Source organism: Topomyia yanbarensis, chromosome 2 (assembly GCF_030247195.1).
Source record: "Topomyia yanbarensis strain Yona2022 chromosome 2, ASM3024719v1, whole genome shotgun sequence".
In the NCBI taxonomy this organism is placed as follows: domain Eukaryota; kingdom Metazoa; phylum Arthropoda; class Insecta; order Diptera; family Culicidae; genus Topomyia; species Topomyia yanbarensis.
The window spans coordinates 167,441,726-167,461,639 of NC_080671.1; the positions used below are offsets into that span (position 1 = coordinate 167,441,726).

The window sequence follows — 19,914 nt, forward strand, 5'->3', positions numbered from 1 at the left end:
GAAAAGAAGAAAGAAAACGAAAAAGTGAAAACAAAAAAGAATGGAAACCCTAGAATGCGATATTCACTAACTTTGCAGAACGTTCTGAAACAATGGTTCTCAAATACGTTTTATTAATTTACTTTATTCAAATATGTACCGTAAACCGGGGTGACTTTGATCATCGGGGTGACTTTGATCATCGGGGTGACTTTGATCACTCGAAACTTTTTTCGTAGATCGCTTATTAAACCAGAATAGTCTACCGAATCATTTCAATTTGAAATGATTTTTACTCTAAACTTATAAAATACTGATTTGTTGTACTTTTTGAGCGTATTGTTCGGTTTTTGGGTACAAAAACTACAAAAAACCGAAATTTGACTTTACCCGATTTAGTATCTATTTTTTATAAAACAAATAAATCTCAGATTTGAGCAAGAGTAATAAATTACAAGCGAGTTTTTATTTTCCTTTAGATTGGGATATGCTAAATTTAGTATAGACAAGGTAATTGTGTCAAAACACAATTTAAATTGGGATATGCTAAATTTAGGTTTAAGAGTTTGTTTATTTTTACTACACTTTTTGTGAAACTAGTTGTCAATTATTTCAAATTATTTTAAGCTATAATTCGCAACATTTTTTATTGTTCAATATTCCAACGTGTTAAAATGGATGAAACTTTTTGTACATTGATAAAACACTGAAACAAAACAATTTTAGCCGTTTTAAAGGTTTTCAGAATCTTTTATTCTAGTTGGACACAAATTATACGAATTTTGGTTACTCGAATTTTACAGTACATTGAAATCTTTGTATAATACCAATTAACATCTATTTAACAATGAGTATCTTTCCAGAATTAGTTCAAACAAACATTAGCATGAAAAGCATTGACATCAATAACATAATGTGGGTGAACATGCAGGTTATCAAAGTCACCCCGGAACACGAAAACGGACTTCAACTTGAAATCATTTTTGAAAAAATAGCTGTAAGCGGACAATTTTATGTAAAACCATCCAATCTTCATACTATGTTGCGTTTCGGCTTCGCCTCATCAGAAACCGACACTAACACATTGTCGGAATAGATTAGCGCCGGCTTGACGCAAATCCCTTAAAACTAAAACACACTATGTGTTTCAATCAAACGACTGATCAAACGTGATGTCCCGTTCGAGCAGAAGTTCTGTTTATGCCGATGAGACACAAGTGAAGCCGAAACTTGTCTTGGCTTAGCAGGCCTATGCGAAAGCACTATGCTATATTTCACCCTAAGGAGGAAAATTTGGTAAAACCAAAATTTCTCACTAGGGTGAAAATTTGTTGGTAAAAACCAGTCTTTGTACAGGAGGGCACAAATCCTTATTTCATACTATGTTGCGTTTCGGCTTCGCCTCATCAGAAACCGACACTAACACATTGTCGGCCTCCTGTACAAAGACTGGTTTTTACCAACAAATTTTCACCCTAGTGAGAAATTTTGGTTTTACCAAATTTTCCTCCTTAGGGTGAAATATAGCATAGTGCATCCAATCTTGTTCTCCATACATCAGTACATGGTTTAAAAATATTAAACTTGAAATAAATGTGTTGCATCTAAAAATATGTAATGATTACTTCGAAAAGTGATCAATGTCACCCCGGTATTTAAATATCAAATAAATCCATTATTTACTCATTTTTTCAGCGCATTCATTTCATGGATTTCACCCATCTTGTCTATTTTATTCATTTTGACTATTTGACTAATTTCGAAAATAATGCAATGTAAGCAGTACTATCAATAACAAAAAGTAAATGCATTTAAAGAAATCAAAATTCATGAAATGAAACCCTTTTATGTTTTTGGTGGTGTATAGGAATCTCGGCAATATGGAAATTTCAGCTTTGATTTTTTAAAATTCTCTTGGCCAAGTCTCTCAAGACAGACTTGACCAGAAAAATCGATCACAGAAAAAACTTTTATAACTTTGGAAAAAGGTTATTTAAAATTCTGCCAAAAATTATGAATGCGCACAATACTTTTGCACATTACATTTCAATGACTTTTTTTTTATAGATTTGCGTAGATTTAACGGAAAACCTGGTAAAGTCTCCTTATGTTCTCCTATTTTTTAATTGTAGACTATTTTCATGGATATCAGTAAGATTTTTTTAAATTGAGTTCATTCGTTTGCTGTATTTCGGGCGGATGTGAGTTTGGGATTGAAACTAAAATTACTGTTTAATGTTTTTCATCGAACAGCATTCCGTGCAATGTATAATGAGCACCACATCTCACCTTTAGGTGCGTTACAGTCCGATATCATAATGAAGCTGCATTGTAGATCTAACGTTAACCGCTATGAAGAATAATGATGATAATATGATTTTGGGGATCCGCTAACAATTTTGAAGAGTTTATTGCAATCCATTCACACCCAGAAAACAAGTAAAAGCCCGACCCACGAGATCAAACACACATAAAAGGCACCTACTCACAAACATTGCTCGCATGAGCGTGTTTTTCTCGCATGATTATAATTTTATAATTATAGGCTTTTTAGCACAAAATTATTAAATAGTGCCGCGTGGTCCACGTGCTGCTCCAATCAACGCCCGCTACGGGCTTGACGGAAAATAACTCCTGTCCGTTTGATTTTTGCGCGATAAAAAAGGCGCCTTTTGCCATTGAGCGCTGATTGATTACACCATTCAACGAGTGAAAATAGCCACCTTCAACCGGCCGGTCGGTGATTGAATTTTCGCGAGGCATCCCCCAAAATAGCGATGCCACCCGGTGTGGGTGGTGCAGCCATATTTTGCTACTGGCGAAATGCGCGGTTGCAGAGTTCAACGGTAATGAAGTGATGCGATTGACAAAAGTGGCACTGGACTGATCTGCTACTGATGAAAAGCCGATTCGGATCCGGTGCATCGTCGCGTTGCTGCAAAATGTTCTTGGATGTGGCTTATAAAAGTGGAAAATTGATACACTTCTGTTCCATTATGAACGCTCTAAACAACAGAAATTAAAACTCACCGATGCTTGGTAAATGGAGCATTAACTCAAACAAGGTGACGGTCGTTGATTTCTTTTCTTCGAATTACCTTGGAGATGAACTCATCGGGTTACTGAAGGTGAGGACGATATTGTTGCATTTACCCAACCGGATTCGCACTTCAACGGACTGACAATTAATGCTATAACATTAACGGCCCGTTTCAAACACACTTCAGTAAGATAGATTGTGTTTTTGTCATATTTCGAAATTGACCCCTTTACCGCACTCTCACCGTCACGTTATCCCATCATTCGCATTGATGGGTGTACTTAAGTTCAATCGAAGAGGTGGTAAATTGAATTTTGCGCGTACCACAGTGAATTTACTTCTGTTGCAGCCGTTGTCCTTCGACTTTTTTGTTCCACTTTCATAATGAAGGGGCGGCAGATCGCAACAGCCTCGCTACCAAATGGCCGCAAAACGTTGGAACCCTTGAGTTCATCGTTGATGTCGGCGAGCGACATAAGTAATTTCAATGAACATAGACTGGGGTGAAATGTTGCACGTTGCATTGGAAGGGGAAATTTACTCTCCTCTAAAGATAATGGTACTTCCTGGGGAAAAAGATGTATTTACTGTTTGAGGGGAACGTGTTGCATGAACATGAATGGTATGTCACATGGACCTTTAAAAGGCGAAATATGTGTGCACTGTATTCATTCTAACTGGAGACAAGAACAGCATTTTATTATGTTGAAGTACGAAGGTGTGCATAATTGCTGCTTATTCACTCCATGGCTTAGATAACAACAGGTCGTATTCCGTGAAAAATTTCCTGCGCTCTCTGGGGTTATAACAGAACGGACACAGGTAATAGATGCATTGATTATATCTTTTGATCTGCGGTTTACAAGTCAACAATAACATAATTAGTTTGTATATAGATGGCTAAGATGCAAGTATTAATATACTTAAACTTATCTTTACTTCAATATTGTCACGTTGTCCTGGGAGGATCTTCAAACGCTTGTATTTTCCGCACACATTTTCACTTGCACATATAATGTTGGTGGCGGGAAGCATTTTAACGAAAATCGTATGATTACGTAACACCAGGGCCGCCGAAAGGGGAGGGGACGGGGTGTTTCTTCCCGGAGTTGTGGAAGGGACCCAGACTTTGAACAGAAGGAATGATTCTGTCAAATGAGCGAGCGAAAATAAAAGTAGCAAGGACAGAACATGCTTCGTAAAACCCGTTTCTAATATATCATAATATAAAAACCGGATATAAACTTCAAGCATAAATATCGGACTGGGACATTCCTTTGAAAGAGTCGGATAAAAAAATCTTAAGTATAAAAAACCGGAAAAAAATATATCCGATTCTTACAAAATAGTTTATGTTAGCCGATTTTTAATCTTGAATATCAAGATATGCGGATGCTCCTACGAGCGATTTATTTATTTTTAAACGATTTTTATACTAGAGCTTCATCCTTGCCGAGTTTTACGGGCGCGAACTTTTTAAACGATTCTTATACTGAAGGATTTTTATGCTTGAAGTTTGTTTCCGATTTTTATATTCTTATATGTTTGAAACGGGTTTTGCGAATCGTCTTCTATCCTTGCGACTTTTATTTTCGGTCGCTCAAATATTACTTCAATAGCAAAATTTATTTGAAAAATTCAATTAGAGTTTTAATATTGGTATGATTTAATTTCCTCCAATTGCTATCATAAAGTTAATTGTACATTAAAGTTTATACTGCATTAAATACTAATCAAAAGAAAACTTTGAAGCTAAGAACTCAAAAACGAATTAAACGCGCAGTGTGCAAAAATGCATAACATCTTTTTTTGTAAATTGTGTATTAAAAGACTGAAATTTATTTTCTGTTTCATACTTTACAACAGTCATCTCATGGGTTTTGATCAAATATGTAAAAAATTGAATTAGTTAGAGTTCTGGGCTCTCGAAATTGATTTTTAATTGTATTTTACTAATTCATTCGAGGCTTTCAATTTGCGGATGGGTTTAAAAAAAAACAGTGGTTTTTAAAATCATTAGTTCAATTGCGATTTTTTATCTTCCTTTCTACTTATTTCAATCCACCGTGGCTGTTAAATGAATTACAAAAGAATCTATTAGAAAGAAGAAGAAAACTCAGCAAGCTTCTTTTAGAATGCTCAACTGGTCATATATGATTTGTGAAACGAATTCTGAATAACTCCAAAAATCAAGAAAGAATATGAAAATCCACAAAGAAAACGGTATATGAGAACCCGGAAGTTTTTGTCATCTTTAACTTTCTCAATTTGAATGAATTCGAATGAATTTTCCATATTTTTCTCTTGTTTCATATTTGCTTTTTTGTTTCTTTTTCCTTTTTATCCAGTTTTATATTCTTTCTATTTTCTTCATTCAATCTTATTTTCTTTTTTTGTATATTTTGCCCCATATTTTCCTAGTTCTATTTTTACCACTTTTGCTTCTTTTTTAAAATTTGGCCCATATTTTATTTGTCCCATTTTTTTCAATTCGTTTAATCTTTTCACTTTTTTCCATTTTTACATTTAATCTATCGGTTTATTCGTTTCTTTTGCATTTGTTTGTATAATTGATTTCATTAAATTTTTGTGATTTAATCAACTAAACTTTTATTTTCTATTATTTCTTTGTATTTTTTCATATTTTCCAATAAACTTATTTTAGTATTTCTCTATCGCCTTTCTTCCATATTGTTCATTTTAGGTTTCTTTCATTTGTTCAAAAAAAAAATTCTGTTTCTTTCGTTTTAATTTGTTCGTGCTGCGAAACTTTTTGTACTCCATTTACCTTTAGTATTTTCCTTTTTTACCCATTTAAACAATTATCAATTCTATATTTTCTATTTTGTTACTTTTTTCATTTGAATATTTTTCCTATTGCTTTATTGTGATCTTTATGCGTTTTGTGAATGTTTTCGGTTTTCCATTTCATAAAATTTTTATTTTTTTCCACTTTTACTTTATACAGATTTATTTATTCTGAACTCACCTATTTTTAAATTTTTTCTTGTTTTTCTTTATGATAATATTACCGTTTTTCCATTTCTTTTAGGATCTTCTTTTTTCCCATTTAAACCATTTCTAGTTGACTAATTTTTCTATGATTTCGCTATTATCTGTTTTTTGGACTAATTTCACTTGTTCCTGTTTTCTATTTTTTCTTCAATCCATTCCGTTCAATTGTTCCCATTTATTTTGATATCTATTAGCTCTTTTAAAAAATAACTTGTCTATTTTTAGATTTTTCATAGTTATTTTATTTTTATATTTTTAATCCATTCTTGTACTTTATCATTTCTTCTATTTTGAAACATTTTTATCATTCACCATTTTGTTTTATTTTCATTGTTTCCAATTTTTAATTTGGAGCTAATTTTTATATTTCATACATTTTGTGTAATTGTTATTGTTACGACCAACTCCATTTCGTTCTTTTCTATATTAGTTCATCGTAGTCTTGTTTTTATATTTTTGTTGTATTCATTTTTATCACTTTTGCCATTTTTACTCTTCTCCATGTTCACGATGCTTTATTTTTCATTATTTTATTTACCCGTCTTTCACTATTTTACCCATTATTGCAAAAATTGTGTATTTCTTCAATGTTTGTCTTATTTCCTTTCCAAAACATACTTAAATTTTTCTATATTGTTCCATTGTCTTAATTTTGTCCATTTCCGGTTGTTTCTCCGTTTTGGATTTTTTGATATTGGTAGGCTTTTGACTGTTTGTACCTTATTAATCTATTTCCATTATTTTAAATATAATTTTGTAGCTTTTTTGTTTTGTTCCATTTTATCTATTTATAAGTTTTTCCTTTTTTATTTTTTTGTTATTCTTTCTTTAAATTCTATCTCCATTGAACGTTCTTTTTGATTCTATTAAAATTTATTTCATTTCCATTTTGCTGCTATTTTCACTATTTATGAAAACTTTTAATTATGAGTTCTTCAATAATATTGTACCATATATATATATATATATATATATATATATATATATATATATATATATATATATATATATATGAAGAGCTCGCAAAAAACACCTGAACCAGTTTTACCTGAAACCAAAAAAGGCGGAAAACACTATCGAACAAATGAGAAGTTGTATTATCAGAGGCTGGCAATGTTGTAGCGCACCGACTTGGCCGAATGTGTTGTTTCTATAACGGCGCGCCGTTGCCTGGAGATATTTATTTAAATTTAAGTTAAAAGGGATCATCCATAAATGACGTATGGGGGAGGGGGAGTTTTGTATTTTGTGATGATGTGTGACGACAGGGGGGTAGGGGGTCATGTCATGCTACGTAGCTTTGTTAAAGGGAAATAACTAACATCGTTTTTCATTCCTTTTTTTATTTTACAGGTCAAGGGGGGGGGGGGGGGCGAGAATTACCGTCAAGCTACGTAATTACCAGGGGATATTTAGAGGTTTGTGACAAAATGCTACGATGGGGGAGGGGGTGTAAAAAATCACTCAAAAAATGAATTTATGGATCGTCCTAAAGAACTTATTCTGTGGGTTGTTTTATTTTTCCGCGTGCCCTGTCTTTAAATGTCAAATTTTGACGTTTTCAGATTGCGTATTGAGATATCTGACGTTCAAAATACGCACACTGACATCTCGCATTTTTTATACTACCCCCTTAAGCCATGAAGCGGTTTGTTTTCCTCCCAATTCGCAGCGCAAACGATTTGTTTCCCTGTCAAATAAAATGCGGACGAACATGGTCAGGCGATTTAAAAAGTTTGACGTTTGACTCAACTCGCCTGTGCCAATTGCCCCTAGGAACAAATGCAATTTGCGAATGCGATTTAAAGGCAATTTCAATACTTAGACAAATTTTCTGGCGGCTGAAATGGACTTGGTTGTTTTTTGCGTTTTTCAAACATGGCGGTTCATGTTTGGCTTAAGTTTAAAATTGTTTTTAAAACAATTGGCGTGTTCCCGCTAGTATTTTGTTTGTTTAGTGCACTTCATTTAGCCAACGAATGTGGAAAATTGTGGAATCGTGTGTAAGTATAGTGGAACAAGATCTCTGAATCTAAATGAAAGTCAGATTGTGGTAAGTTTTGGTGTGCAATACGAATTTCACCATCGATTCTTCCTATAGTCTGGTGGTGATTACCTAGTGTACCGATAAATTTATGTGAGTAGATAGTGAATACGAAAATAATTATTATTTTTAATTTTCATATCAGGCAATTAAGGGCGATTAAATGGCGCGTTCCCTGGGCGATTTAGGGGCGATTTAAGGGCGGGTAGAGCGACTAAAAAATGACGGCGGCAAATCGCCCAAATGTTGCATATAAAATAGCCCCCTAATTGCCAGCAAATTGCTGGCAAATTGTAGGGCAATTAGCGCATCCGAGTTGGCAAATAGCCCCCCGCTAGCCAGCAACTTGCCCTTTTGACTGGGTTTCCTCCCAATTCAAACGCCAAAACGGCACAATACCAACGCACAAGGGTGCCAACCTTCCAGATTTATCTGGATTCATCCAGATTTTTAAGTGTCGTCCAGACATACAGATTTATGTTTGTCTGATCCAGAATTCTGAAAATTTGTCCAGATTTATCAAGACAATTTCGAAATTAAAATGAATTACAAAAATGCATAATGGATTTTTGAACTGCTTTTTGACCTACGATTTCTAAAGCAAAACTTTTTAGAAATACTGGAAACACAACGTACCAAAGTTTTTTTCGCTAAATGTGAATAAATTTTTTTGAGTTTTAATCAGCTTCGAGTTCAGTAATGCAAGATACTGAAAGCTCAGAGACTCAAATTTAATTCATATGCTTTATGATGTAAATTAAACATTTAACTTGGTCAGATTGGCGGCGCAACTAATGAATTTTCAGAAAGCCGAGATATATTGTTAACATTTTATTAGAGCGACCGAATATAAAAGTCGCAAGGACAAAACATGCTTCGTAAAACCCGTTTCAAATATATTAGAATATAAAAACCAGATATAAACTTCAAGCATAAAAATCGGACCGGGACTTTCCTCTGCAAGAGTCGGATAAAAAAACCTTCAGTATAAAAACCGGAAGAAAATATGCCCAATTCTTACAAAGAAGTTTTTGTTAGCCTTTAATCTTGAAAATCACGAGCATCTGTAGCTCCTGCGAACGTTTTATTTATTTTTAACCTGTTTTTATACTGGAGGCTCATTCTTGCGGGTGAACATTCTTTAAGCGATTCTCCTGAAGAATCTCCGTCCGATTTTTACGCTTGTAGTTTATTTCCTATTTTTATATTGTAATGAATTTGAAACGAAACGTTTTGCGAAACATATTCTATCCTTGCGACTTTTATTTTCGGTCGCTCATTAGTAAATTGCAAAAAGTACAGCTCATAGATGTAAACTCAATATTCAAAAAAAAAATATTTTTTTTGCTATCCAGACAAATCCAGACTTTTTCCAAAATTTTTCCAGACTTCTTGGAAAAATACATGGCATCCCTGCCAACGCAGCTGGATAAGTCTATACACGTTTCATCGATTTTGGTACCCTGCTCACAGCAGCAAACTCGAAGCGACGCGTATTAAAAGTGATCGAATTCTTGCGTTTTACGATCCGTTTAATAAAACCAAAATACTAATAGTTGCATCTTAGCAAGAAGAACAGTTTAAAAGTGTTTGCCAATCTTTCCGCGAAATAAAAAAACCAACTATCTGCGAAAAACTTTGCTGTTCCCTTGCTCAAACTCTATGTGTTAGTGTATGTGTTTCGAATCGTCAGTCGCGACGTGCTACGCACGCTACGCTGTGCTTATATCACATTCACTCCACCAAAATGAGCAGCGACAACGTTTGAGTAATCTGTAAAAATGCATCACCACCAGATCAGCTAAAGGTAAAGCAAAGAAAACGAAGGTACCCATTCAATGGATATGCTGTGACACCAGCAATCGGTTATGGAGCGTGCACAGGACTACCAGTTCTTCTGTGAGAATTGTTCCGTTCGTGGATGCCTATAGTCCGATAGAGAGTATCAAGGCTCTCCTTGAGCTCGCTGAAAAGGGATCTAGTGGTGAAGAATCATCAGTTTTATTCAACGCTACAGCGACGAATATATCCACCTACTCACACTACTAGACGCGGCACCATACTGACGATTCGATACTAAAACCCGTAAATATGATCACCTCTTCTAACCTCCGTATTGACCACCTAAACGTAAGAGGCCTTGAACACCACCTTGATGGTGTAAAAATTCTTCTCAGTAAAATCCAATAGCATTTCTTTGCTACAACCGAAACCAAACTCAAAATCTTCCTCTGTGATCGGCCCAATTCATGTACCGGGCTACAGTTTTATCAAACATACGCTGCCTTCCAATCGTGGTCGCATAACGAAGACCTGTGAAGGAGTCGGACTGTACATCCAAAAAGGAATTAGGACCACTATTATTTCAAAATCTGCATACGATCCTGAAATTACCATCGCACTGCGTTCCTTGTTGTCCAGGCCAACACCAGCGTGTATAATATTTGTGTGGTAATAATCTACCTTTCATGCTCTAACCAACACTTCAGCCAGAGCTACGAGAAACTCCTTCTGGAACCAGGGTGGCCAGACCTACCGATTTATCGGTAGTCCTACCGATTTTGATCTTCCCTACCGATTCACAGACGACCAAGGGAACACTACCGATATTTTCGCATCCCTACCGAAAACTACCGATTTTTTATGGATTTTGGACACATCCTACATCAACATTCATTTTTGAGTTGGATTTGGTCTGAGATCTGTGTTTTCAGTATTTCACAATTCTATGTCAACACTACGTTTTTGGAACAACAACCCAGCCTACCGATAACTACCGATAAACTTTTAGTGACTTTACCGATATTAAGGAATTCTATCTGGCCACCCTGCCTGGAACTGTTCGAGCTCGGGTTCGATCGTGCTTATATTGTCGGTGATTTTAACATCAATATCACAGCTGTCCAACAGAAGGAGGTTTTTCTGGTAACACTGTTCGAGATAAGTTGCAATTTTCTACTCCGCGATTGATTCTCGTTTTTCCGTTTGTTTTACGTGTTTCCGGCGTCCGTTTTCTCTTCAGGTGGTTAAACCGTGTCCGGGACGCGTGTGGCGAATGGAGTTTGGCTTCTGCTCGGTCCCACAGTTGGGGAAAGTGCCGTTTTTCAGAAGCTGGTTCCGGTGAATTCAGTTACGTCGGTCTGCCGCGTCTCTCGCTTTTGTCTGTGTTGGTGTCACATCATTACAATGCAGCAAAAGTTCACGTTTGACCGTCGGGATTGGTAGTGTGTGTAAAGCTAAATTTGCTGCTTTAGTGTCGTGCGTGTGTACAGTGTGTTTCGTAGTGGATCGGTATCACTTCTGGTTCTTGTAACCAACAGGAGTGCACAAATTAAAATGAAATGATCGGGTGTGTTTTTACATACAACATTCGAATAAAATTAATCGTATCGGAAGGTTTTATTAGCGACCAGCTACACGCAGAGCACACATACCACTCCATGGATGAAACTGGAACAGGAGTTGGAAGAAAGGCAACATTCAACACATGAAAAGAGTGAGTTCGTTCCGACATATATGTGTATATGTACTATTTTTTCTATTCGCTTGCGTGAGTGCGTTCTCATGGCTGAGTTTATTTTTCATTCCACTAGAAAACACGAGAATGTAGGTATGTTTGGTTCCAGAAATGTATGCAATATTTATGCGAGATTAATGCGAGATTGAGATTAAAGCAATATTTACACTTATCCGATCCGTTTCAGTGGCGTTTCGGTGCCGTGCGTGGGCACCGGTATTCTTTCATGCGGGCTGGATGCGAGCATTCACATTTCTCCAGTACGACGTCGTGCCGGACAGGTGTGAGTGCTCGCATTTGAATTGTGTTGGGGAGTATGGGTGTCCGTGCGCCGTGCTGGGCCGTCGCTGGGTCGGGTCGGAGGGGGTGGGGGTGAATTTGGCTTTAACCGGGTGGAATTTGTGAAGAAACGCCAAATAACGCGCACTCCTATTTTGCATGCATGCGTGTCCATAACCATTGCAACTGTGTCGGTGTCCTAGACGTCAAAAAAACTGAATGGGTGAGTTTATTATTGACTGAGTCGGGTAAACTTATTGAGGAGCAATGTGATATATTCAGGTGTGGCCAAGATGGTCTTTTGGTATTCGTGGGATGAACTGTACATGAGCGGTGTGAGTGATCTCAGAATGGATCGGCTTGCTTTCGTCATACCGTTCGTTCCGCTCCCATTGAGTTGTGTGAGCACTGTGACGTCGACCCGTTGTGCTTCTGGATTGTTCACATATTTTTGGTTGCCAACATTTGCAGGCCGTGTGTTCAGCCACTCCTGTATATGCCACATTGATTGAGGTGGACCTAGGTGCGTTTGGCAGACTCTTTGTTTACTCTTCCGCTAGCAACTCGGTCGCATTTGTGTTAATTTTTGACGAAGCCTTACAAAAGTTGTGTTGTACAGAGAATACAGTGTTAGTGAGTTCCGATGGCGATTTGTAAACGATTGACATGTAAAAGCGAGCGAGGCGTACGGCAGAACTACTCGGGTACGCTCGGTCCATGTCTGTGTGCGTTTTTAATTTTCTTACAGGTACTGTGTATGCGACAAAAGTAGAAATGTGACGGCAACGAACGTGCCATGGTGATTGAACGAGTGTAAATAAACGAGTGAGTGTGGGAGTGTGCCTAAATATCTCGCGTGTTTTTTGTGAACGGCCGATAGGCGTGCTGTCGGAGTTCGCTTTGGGGGGGAATTCCAGACAGGCGCTTGGTATTTTCGGAGACGTCTGCCCGCTGGGTTTCGCGATGTTCGCGAGGTTGGGGTGTGGGGTTTCGTGTCAGTTAACGGATGTCAGCTAGTCGTTTTCCTCGATTTTCCCAAGGCTAATAATCGATTATTGATTTTCGAGTATTCTAATGATTAATCGATTATCTGCGTTAATTGAGTACAGAACGCATGACTACTTGTGTTGCCTTATGTATTTTCTTTGGAATGGTTTCTGCGGATATGATCTTCTATACATGCTCTTTGCGGACTTGCGGCCGGAGGGAGTTTGGTGCGCTTTGACGGTATTTTTGTCTGCTGTTTTTAGCGCTTCGCTAGCCTGTGTGTAACGAATCGAAATGGAACAGTACCGGAATGTGAACTTGTCGTTTTCGGGACAGTGTGGTGTTTGGTATCATGTGTGCTAGTTGACTTTGTTGCCAAGCCGAGGTGCGCGAAATAAAACTTTATGAATGCTAAAAGATCAATAGAGATTAAGTATACAGTAGTTAAATCAATCGCGCGCGGAATTGATTGCTCCGAATCGACATTGTATTATTTACTTAGAATCGGTATTTTATTGAACTATTGTCTTAGAAATAACAGTTTTTCATACTACGTTTTTGAAGTTCAATATTAGTAAAAGTCACTTTTGCTACGAAACCATTATACATGTGCAATTCCAACTATCTATAAGAATACTACAATAAAGTAACTCACGCACAAATACCTGTTGCATATGGTTTCGAATTTATTTCAAACGATCGGTGGGTAAAGTTAGCACCGATACAGCAGAAACCACCAAAAATTCGTCGCGTGATAAAAAAGGGGATGAAACCGATTTATTAAAATATCCATAGTCGGCTATCAGGAGTTCAAGTTGCTTATTCGGCCTACCGTACTAATACAACAAATGATAAATTCCCCAAATTCTCGGCAGCCGGCTGACCAGAGCAATTATTGCATGATAACGCTATTAGCACACTTACTAACAAATCTTCCCTTCCCGTGATACATGTGGAGATGCAGAGGATTCCTCGGTCTCTGGTAGCAACATGCATCGGACTAACATTCCTTCCTTCCCCGGAAGATCTGCATACGGACGTGGCCGGTGTCGGTATTGATTAGCATGCAGGGATTAATATCGATTGCACAATGTGATTCATAATGTTATTCCCCAGCATGTTGTTCCAATGAACATTTTGCAATCTAAATTGGTTCTGGTCATTCACGGAGTAGCAACCACGGGCGATCTCTCATGCTTATGCTTATGCTTTAAATTGGCTGACAGTTTTAGATATCACAGCCGGAGGAAAACAAATCTCCAATTAGTGTGTGTGAAATGACTTGCATAGAACTCTATTGTTTATACCCTACCATTTCGGTACGGTACCGTGTCTCCTTAGTTAACCGGATCGTCATGTGCAACTCGCCCAGGTTAAAATGCAGCTTCAGTGCACCTTTCAGCCCGTTCACAGTCCTGATATCATCCTGGTCTATACACATAATCACTGTCTAAGGGCTTAAGGCTTTAACTTCTGCCTTTTCACCCAGTGATGTGGTAAAAATCTCTTGTATAATTGAGCTGTTAATCGTGGGGTCCTCCTTCAACTCGAGTATATGTATGTAATTGTGTATATGTGTGTATGTATGTATACATGTATTACAATGCGTATATGTATGTAGGTATTGTATATGTATGTGTGTATGAATGTATGTGTATATTTTTTATGTATACATGTGTGTATCTATGTATGTTTACATTCGTATTGATTTACATGTCGTTTAAATTTCATTATTTTTTTGGTTTGTGTGTGTGTATGTGTATATGTGTGTATATGTACATATAAATGTTCAAAAAATGGTTGCATTATACACGGGATTGTTTTGTAGTGCACATATATAATCTATTAATGTGAAAAACTGATACTTCTGGATAGAAGTCAGATCTTCCTCCAATTACAGCCCCTTGGAGATCTCCAATGGAACAACTTACACAAGTTCAACAGGCAGTGACACCAGACTAAGAGAAACAAAAGGCTGAGGAAAACACGGAGTCTATCGGTTCTTTTTTATTATTTCCCCTTTTCTTTCTTAAATAAGCAGGAATTCAAGACATGTGGATGAGAGTCAAAGGAGACATAAATGGGAGATAGAAATGAAGGTAGAAAACTACAAAAATGGTAAGTTTTTTAGTACACATGTTTTATGTTATATATACAAATTGAACCAATATACTAAATACGCGTCGATTTCCTGCTTAAATGGAATCGAAAGTCTTACTGTAATGTTACAATCCAATTGATACAAACATTACAGTAAGGCGGGGCTAGTTGATGGAACGATGACCTCGGAACATGTCTGGCACTGTACACGAAATGGGTCATCGGAAAGTCAATTGAGCTAACACCTTTCTAAATCCGTGAACCAAGTTATTTGCATGAATGTTTAAATACATGCAAACATCTTTTTTCTGTAAATCACTACCAGCTAGTGGGAGATAGGATGGTTAACACACACACACACAATATCACAGCTGTCCAACAGACGGCAAACCTGGTTGCCCGCAATCGGATAAACGAGGTTTTCAATCTAACGATTCTACCAACCGGTCACACGCGCATCACCGACAATAGCGCTACTACAATTGATATCATTACGGATGCCCCCGCCTCAGTGAGAAAATCGAAAACCACCACAGCGAACACTACTTCTGATTACGAAGTAGTGTACCTTTTGGCTAGCACCAAAGACTTAAAACTCGTCGCACAAACTATACGTGTAAGAAATATACGCGGTATTAATCAGGTACAGCTACAGGCCGACTTCCAAGCTAGAAATCTATAATATTTTTTCGATGCCATCGATTCAAGCGCCAAAGCCAACTTCTTGACAACAAAGCTCAAAACCCTGCTTCAGCAACACGATCCCGAAAGGACAATCATTGTTCGCGACCAACGCACACCTTGGAGAACACGAGATATCAAACAAGCAATAGTACACAGAGACCTAGCCTACGCGCTATTTTCACGCAATCCGAACAGAAGTTGCGATGATTTACAGAAGCAGAACTACATATGAAAGCGAGACATAGCGAACTCACTAATTTTTACAGCCAAGAAGCGCTATTCCGAACAATATTTCGACCATAATCTGTCCGCCAAAAAGCTCTGGTGTAACCTTAGAGGAGAAGGGGTACATAACAAAAAAACCTCACCAACTGTCACTATTTTCCCTGATGAAATCGCAGATTCGCCAACTCCTGACAGAGGTCCCTCTTACACCACCAGCGAATTGAGCAACAGCAGCTACACTGGTAGAACATAACTCATCATCATGTTTTACCGGCGTCGGCAGTAAAACATGATGATGAGTTATGTTCTACCATAGACCATGCGGTAGACTTGGGTGCAACGCCCAACTCCTACTTAGCAGAAGGCAAAGAATTCTTCACATTTCCTTTCGATCATGTCCATATGAGCCTGCCTAGTCCTAGTTTTTCGTTCTAAGTTTATAACTGATTCGCTCTAGAATACCTAGCCGTCTATCAATTTCATTGATTGCGTTTCTCTTAGTCTCAAATTTGCCGAAAAGAGCCAACAAAATCGATTTAGTAAAGACAGGCTTGTGCACATCATCTTGCAGCAATAGTCGGTTGGGTTAAAGCATACTACCTGTTCTCTAACCCGAAAAACAGACAATTTTCAGCAGGACAGATGTAGTTGTACCTACCGTGGATATAGTCTTCAGCGGTTCAATGATTCCTCTTAGCAGCAATGCAACAAACCTCGGCCTACAACTTGTAGTACTTTTACGGCAAACAAGACATAAGCTGATACAGTAGTAGTACCTATATTCAGCTACTGCGACGTTGTATACTATCCGGGACTATCAGCTACACTCAAACAACAACTCCACTGCTGTTACAAGTCGGCGGTTTGCTTCGTCTACAGTAGGGTGGCCACATCAAGCGAGTAAAAAACCAGGACAGTTCAAAGTTAACTACCACCATCCATCCCCTCTTAATCGATTGTGCCTTCTCCTCTGATCTTCGACAGCTAAAAAGTTCTAGGTTCTGGCAGGCAGAGCTACGGCAGTGAAACATTTCTGGGGTCAGGCAGGCATAGCTCAGCCAAAAAGTATTTCATGAGAATACGATCACCGAGCTCTTTTCTTCAGATTTGCACACACACACACAGTTTTTGCTTCATAGCCATCAGCGAACGCTACATGATGTTGTTGGGAAAATCGGCAATCATGAATTTAGCGGATGAAACGAAATCATCTGTGCAGGACAGGCGAGGAGTTATCAGCATTAAAATACACGTCATTGAAGTAAGCCAGAATCGTAAACGGTCCCAAGTAGCTCCTTACGCTATTCCTGATTTAAAAATAAGTACCTGGCAATCTGCAATGACAATAATTATATCTCGATCTGAACTTTAGGATCGAAACAAATGCTTACAGGGCAAAAACCAGGACAAATTAAGCGTTTTCCTCGACTTCCCAGGACACCAGCACAGTCATTGAAAAACCAGGACATGTCCTGGGAAACCAGGACGTATTGTCACCCGATCTACAGACATCGCCGTCGTGACACTACGGCTGCAGTAAGAAACACAATTATTGGGCACGTTCTGCCGTCCAACTATCACCTGCGTAAAAGTCTGTTCGTATACGAAGCGTCATGCTGGAACGGATTACCGATGGAAATCAAGCAAGAAAACCGGAAATACGCCTTAAAGAATGCACTGAGGAGAATCATATAGTTTTAGTGTAATACTATTGTTGCAAGAGCATGCAACAGAAAGGCAGTTTCCAAATATTTAAACGCAGTTTTTTTTTGTAGATAGGCGTTAAATTTTTTCTGAAATAAGTACATTTTAGATTTAGTATTTAGAAACTAGAATTGAGGTTATTCACACATACGTTTAGTGCCTTATTGATCCGTTCACACTTTCCGGATGCTATTCCCGTGAGTAGCAAATCCTAAATCTTGGCATCTGATTAAGTATAATAATTTTACGCATTGTATAGATATAGATAGCAATACTTTTAGCCTAATTACCTCTTAAATAATCCTATAGTTATAATAGTGCTCGCAATAATTTCGCTCGGCTACTTCCAATCGACCATAACCTTAGAATAAGGTATTATTAATTCAGTATATTTTTCATATTATCCACACTATTACCTTTAGTTCAATCACTTTTAGCAAATAAATTCATAATTGTAAGTATAATATAAGTAATTATAAGTAGATTGTAAGTAAATTTAAGCGAAAACGAAGACTGTGATCATCTGACTGGCTAAGATACATGTGAACTATTAATTGTAGATTTCTTTTCATTCCCATCTATCGGCTGAAGGGCATCTGACGGGCAGTCTGATAGCGGTGACAATCCCGCCGCTGGTACCGGGTGTGGTATGCGTTTACCTAGGAGGAGTTCGCCAAAGGGCGCAACAACTATGTTCACACTACAGAGTTAAAACACGTTATAATAATTAGCAACAAGAAAAATGTCATCAAGATAGCGTAGTGTGAACGTAGTATACGCTGGTTTGAAAATTTTAATTGTTTAATTGTTTTAATTGTTAATTGTTAACTCTAACCAAACAACTTTTCCTTGACCTGATGTACAGTATAAACTAACAGATTTCCGTACTGAATAAAGCTATAAATTACAAATTCAGAACAACGTTGAATTATTTATTACTCTATTGGAGGCGGGATGCCCCACTCGACGGCATCATCCGCTGGCAGGCATGCTGGCCACCGGATGGCGTGCGAACGGCAGGCAAAAGGCATGCGAATGGCAAACCTAATATTCATAGCAACCCTCTAAGAACGGTTGGGCTCAAAAGCGTTCAATGAAGGACGTTCGTTGGACCAACGATAGACGACGTCCAAATAGCCGTTCAACATACGTCCATCGTTGGACCTGCGTTGAACGATTTTGAAACAATTTATTGGGCTTCTCAGTGGGAAATAATGCAGCCATCCGTCTGGTTGTTGCATCTGAAGCTGCATTTCGTTCGCCCGTCATTTACCTACATGTGCACGCTTACCAGCCGTTACCTAATTTTGGGTAGAATCCTACCCAACATGGACTAAAGTGCATCTCCTCACTTTCGGGTAACAAGCTTTGAACTTAAATTTTGGGTAGTGTGAGGACTACCCAAAGTTTGGGTTACGGATAACCCAAGCGTTGGGTACAGAGCGGGTAACCCAAAGTTTGTGTAGCAATGAAATAACCCAAAATTTGAGTAACTAGCGGATAACCCAAAATTTGAGTACTGAGCGCATAACCCAAAATTTATAACGAGCGGATAACCCAAAATTTCTGTAACGTTTGGATAACCCAAAATTTAGACTTCCAATATAAATTATATGGATGCTTGGCATTCGCACTAAGAACAACCATCAATATGGGTATTATTTGAAAAGTAGCCATTCGTAGATGCTGAAAATTGATGATTGGCGCCATTTTGAAATCCAAGATGGCGGCTTCCGGTTACCACAAAACACTTGAAACTACCATAAATATGGGTGTCATTTGAAAGGTATTTATTAGTTGAAGGCGAAAATTGATGATTGGTGCCATTTTGAAATCCAAGATGGCGGCTTCCGGTTACCACAAAACACTTAAAACCACCATCAATATGGGTGTCGTTTGAAAGGTAGTAATTAGTAGAAGGCAAAAATTCATGATTGACGCCATTTTGAAATCCAAGATGGCGGCTTCCGGTTATCAAAACACACTGAAAAATCCCATCAATATGGGTGTCATTTGAAAGGTAGTAATTAATAGAAGTTAAAAGTCGATTATTGGCGCCATTTTGAAATCCAAGATGGCGGCCTCCGGTTACCACAAAACACTGAAAACCACCATCAATATGAGGGTTATTTGAAAGGTAGTAATTAGCAGAAAGTGAAAATTAATTATTGGCGCCATTTTGAAATCCAAGATGGCGGCTTCCCGTTACCACAAAACACTTAAAACCACCATCAATATGGGTGTCATTTGAAAGGTAGCAATTAATAGAAGTTAAAAGTCGATTATTGGCGCCATTTTGAAATCCAAGATGGCGGCCTCCGGTTACCACAAAACACTGAA

The 19,914-nt window shown here is 37.8% G+C and overlaps 1 protein-coding gene across 1 annotated transcript in view; it reads right to left on the minus strand.

Annotated features, from left to right (window-relative positions):
* Positions 1-16,901, minus strand: part of LOC131679878 (titin-like) — a 37,680-nt gene extending 20,779 nt beyond the window's left edge. Inside the window, exons 1-2 of the mRNA XM_058960629.1 lie at positions 16,803-16,901; positions 16,529-16,684 (exon numbers count right to left, since the gene is read on the minus strand). Of these exons, the coding sequence (XP_058816612.1) occupies positions 16,529-16,684; positions 16,803-16,901 (255 nt within the window). The remainder of the gene's footprint in view (positions 1-16,528; positions 16,685-16,802) is intronic.
* Between the last annotated feature and the right edge of the window lie 3,013 nt (positions 16,902-19,914).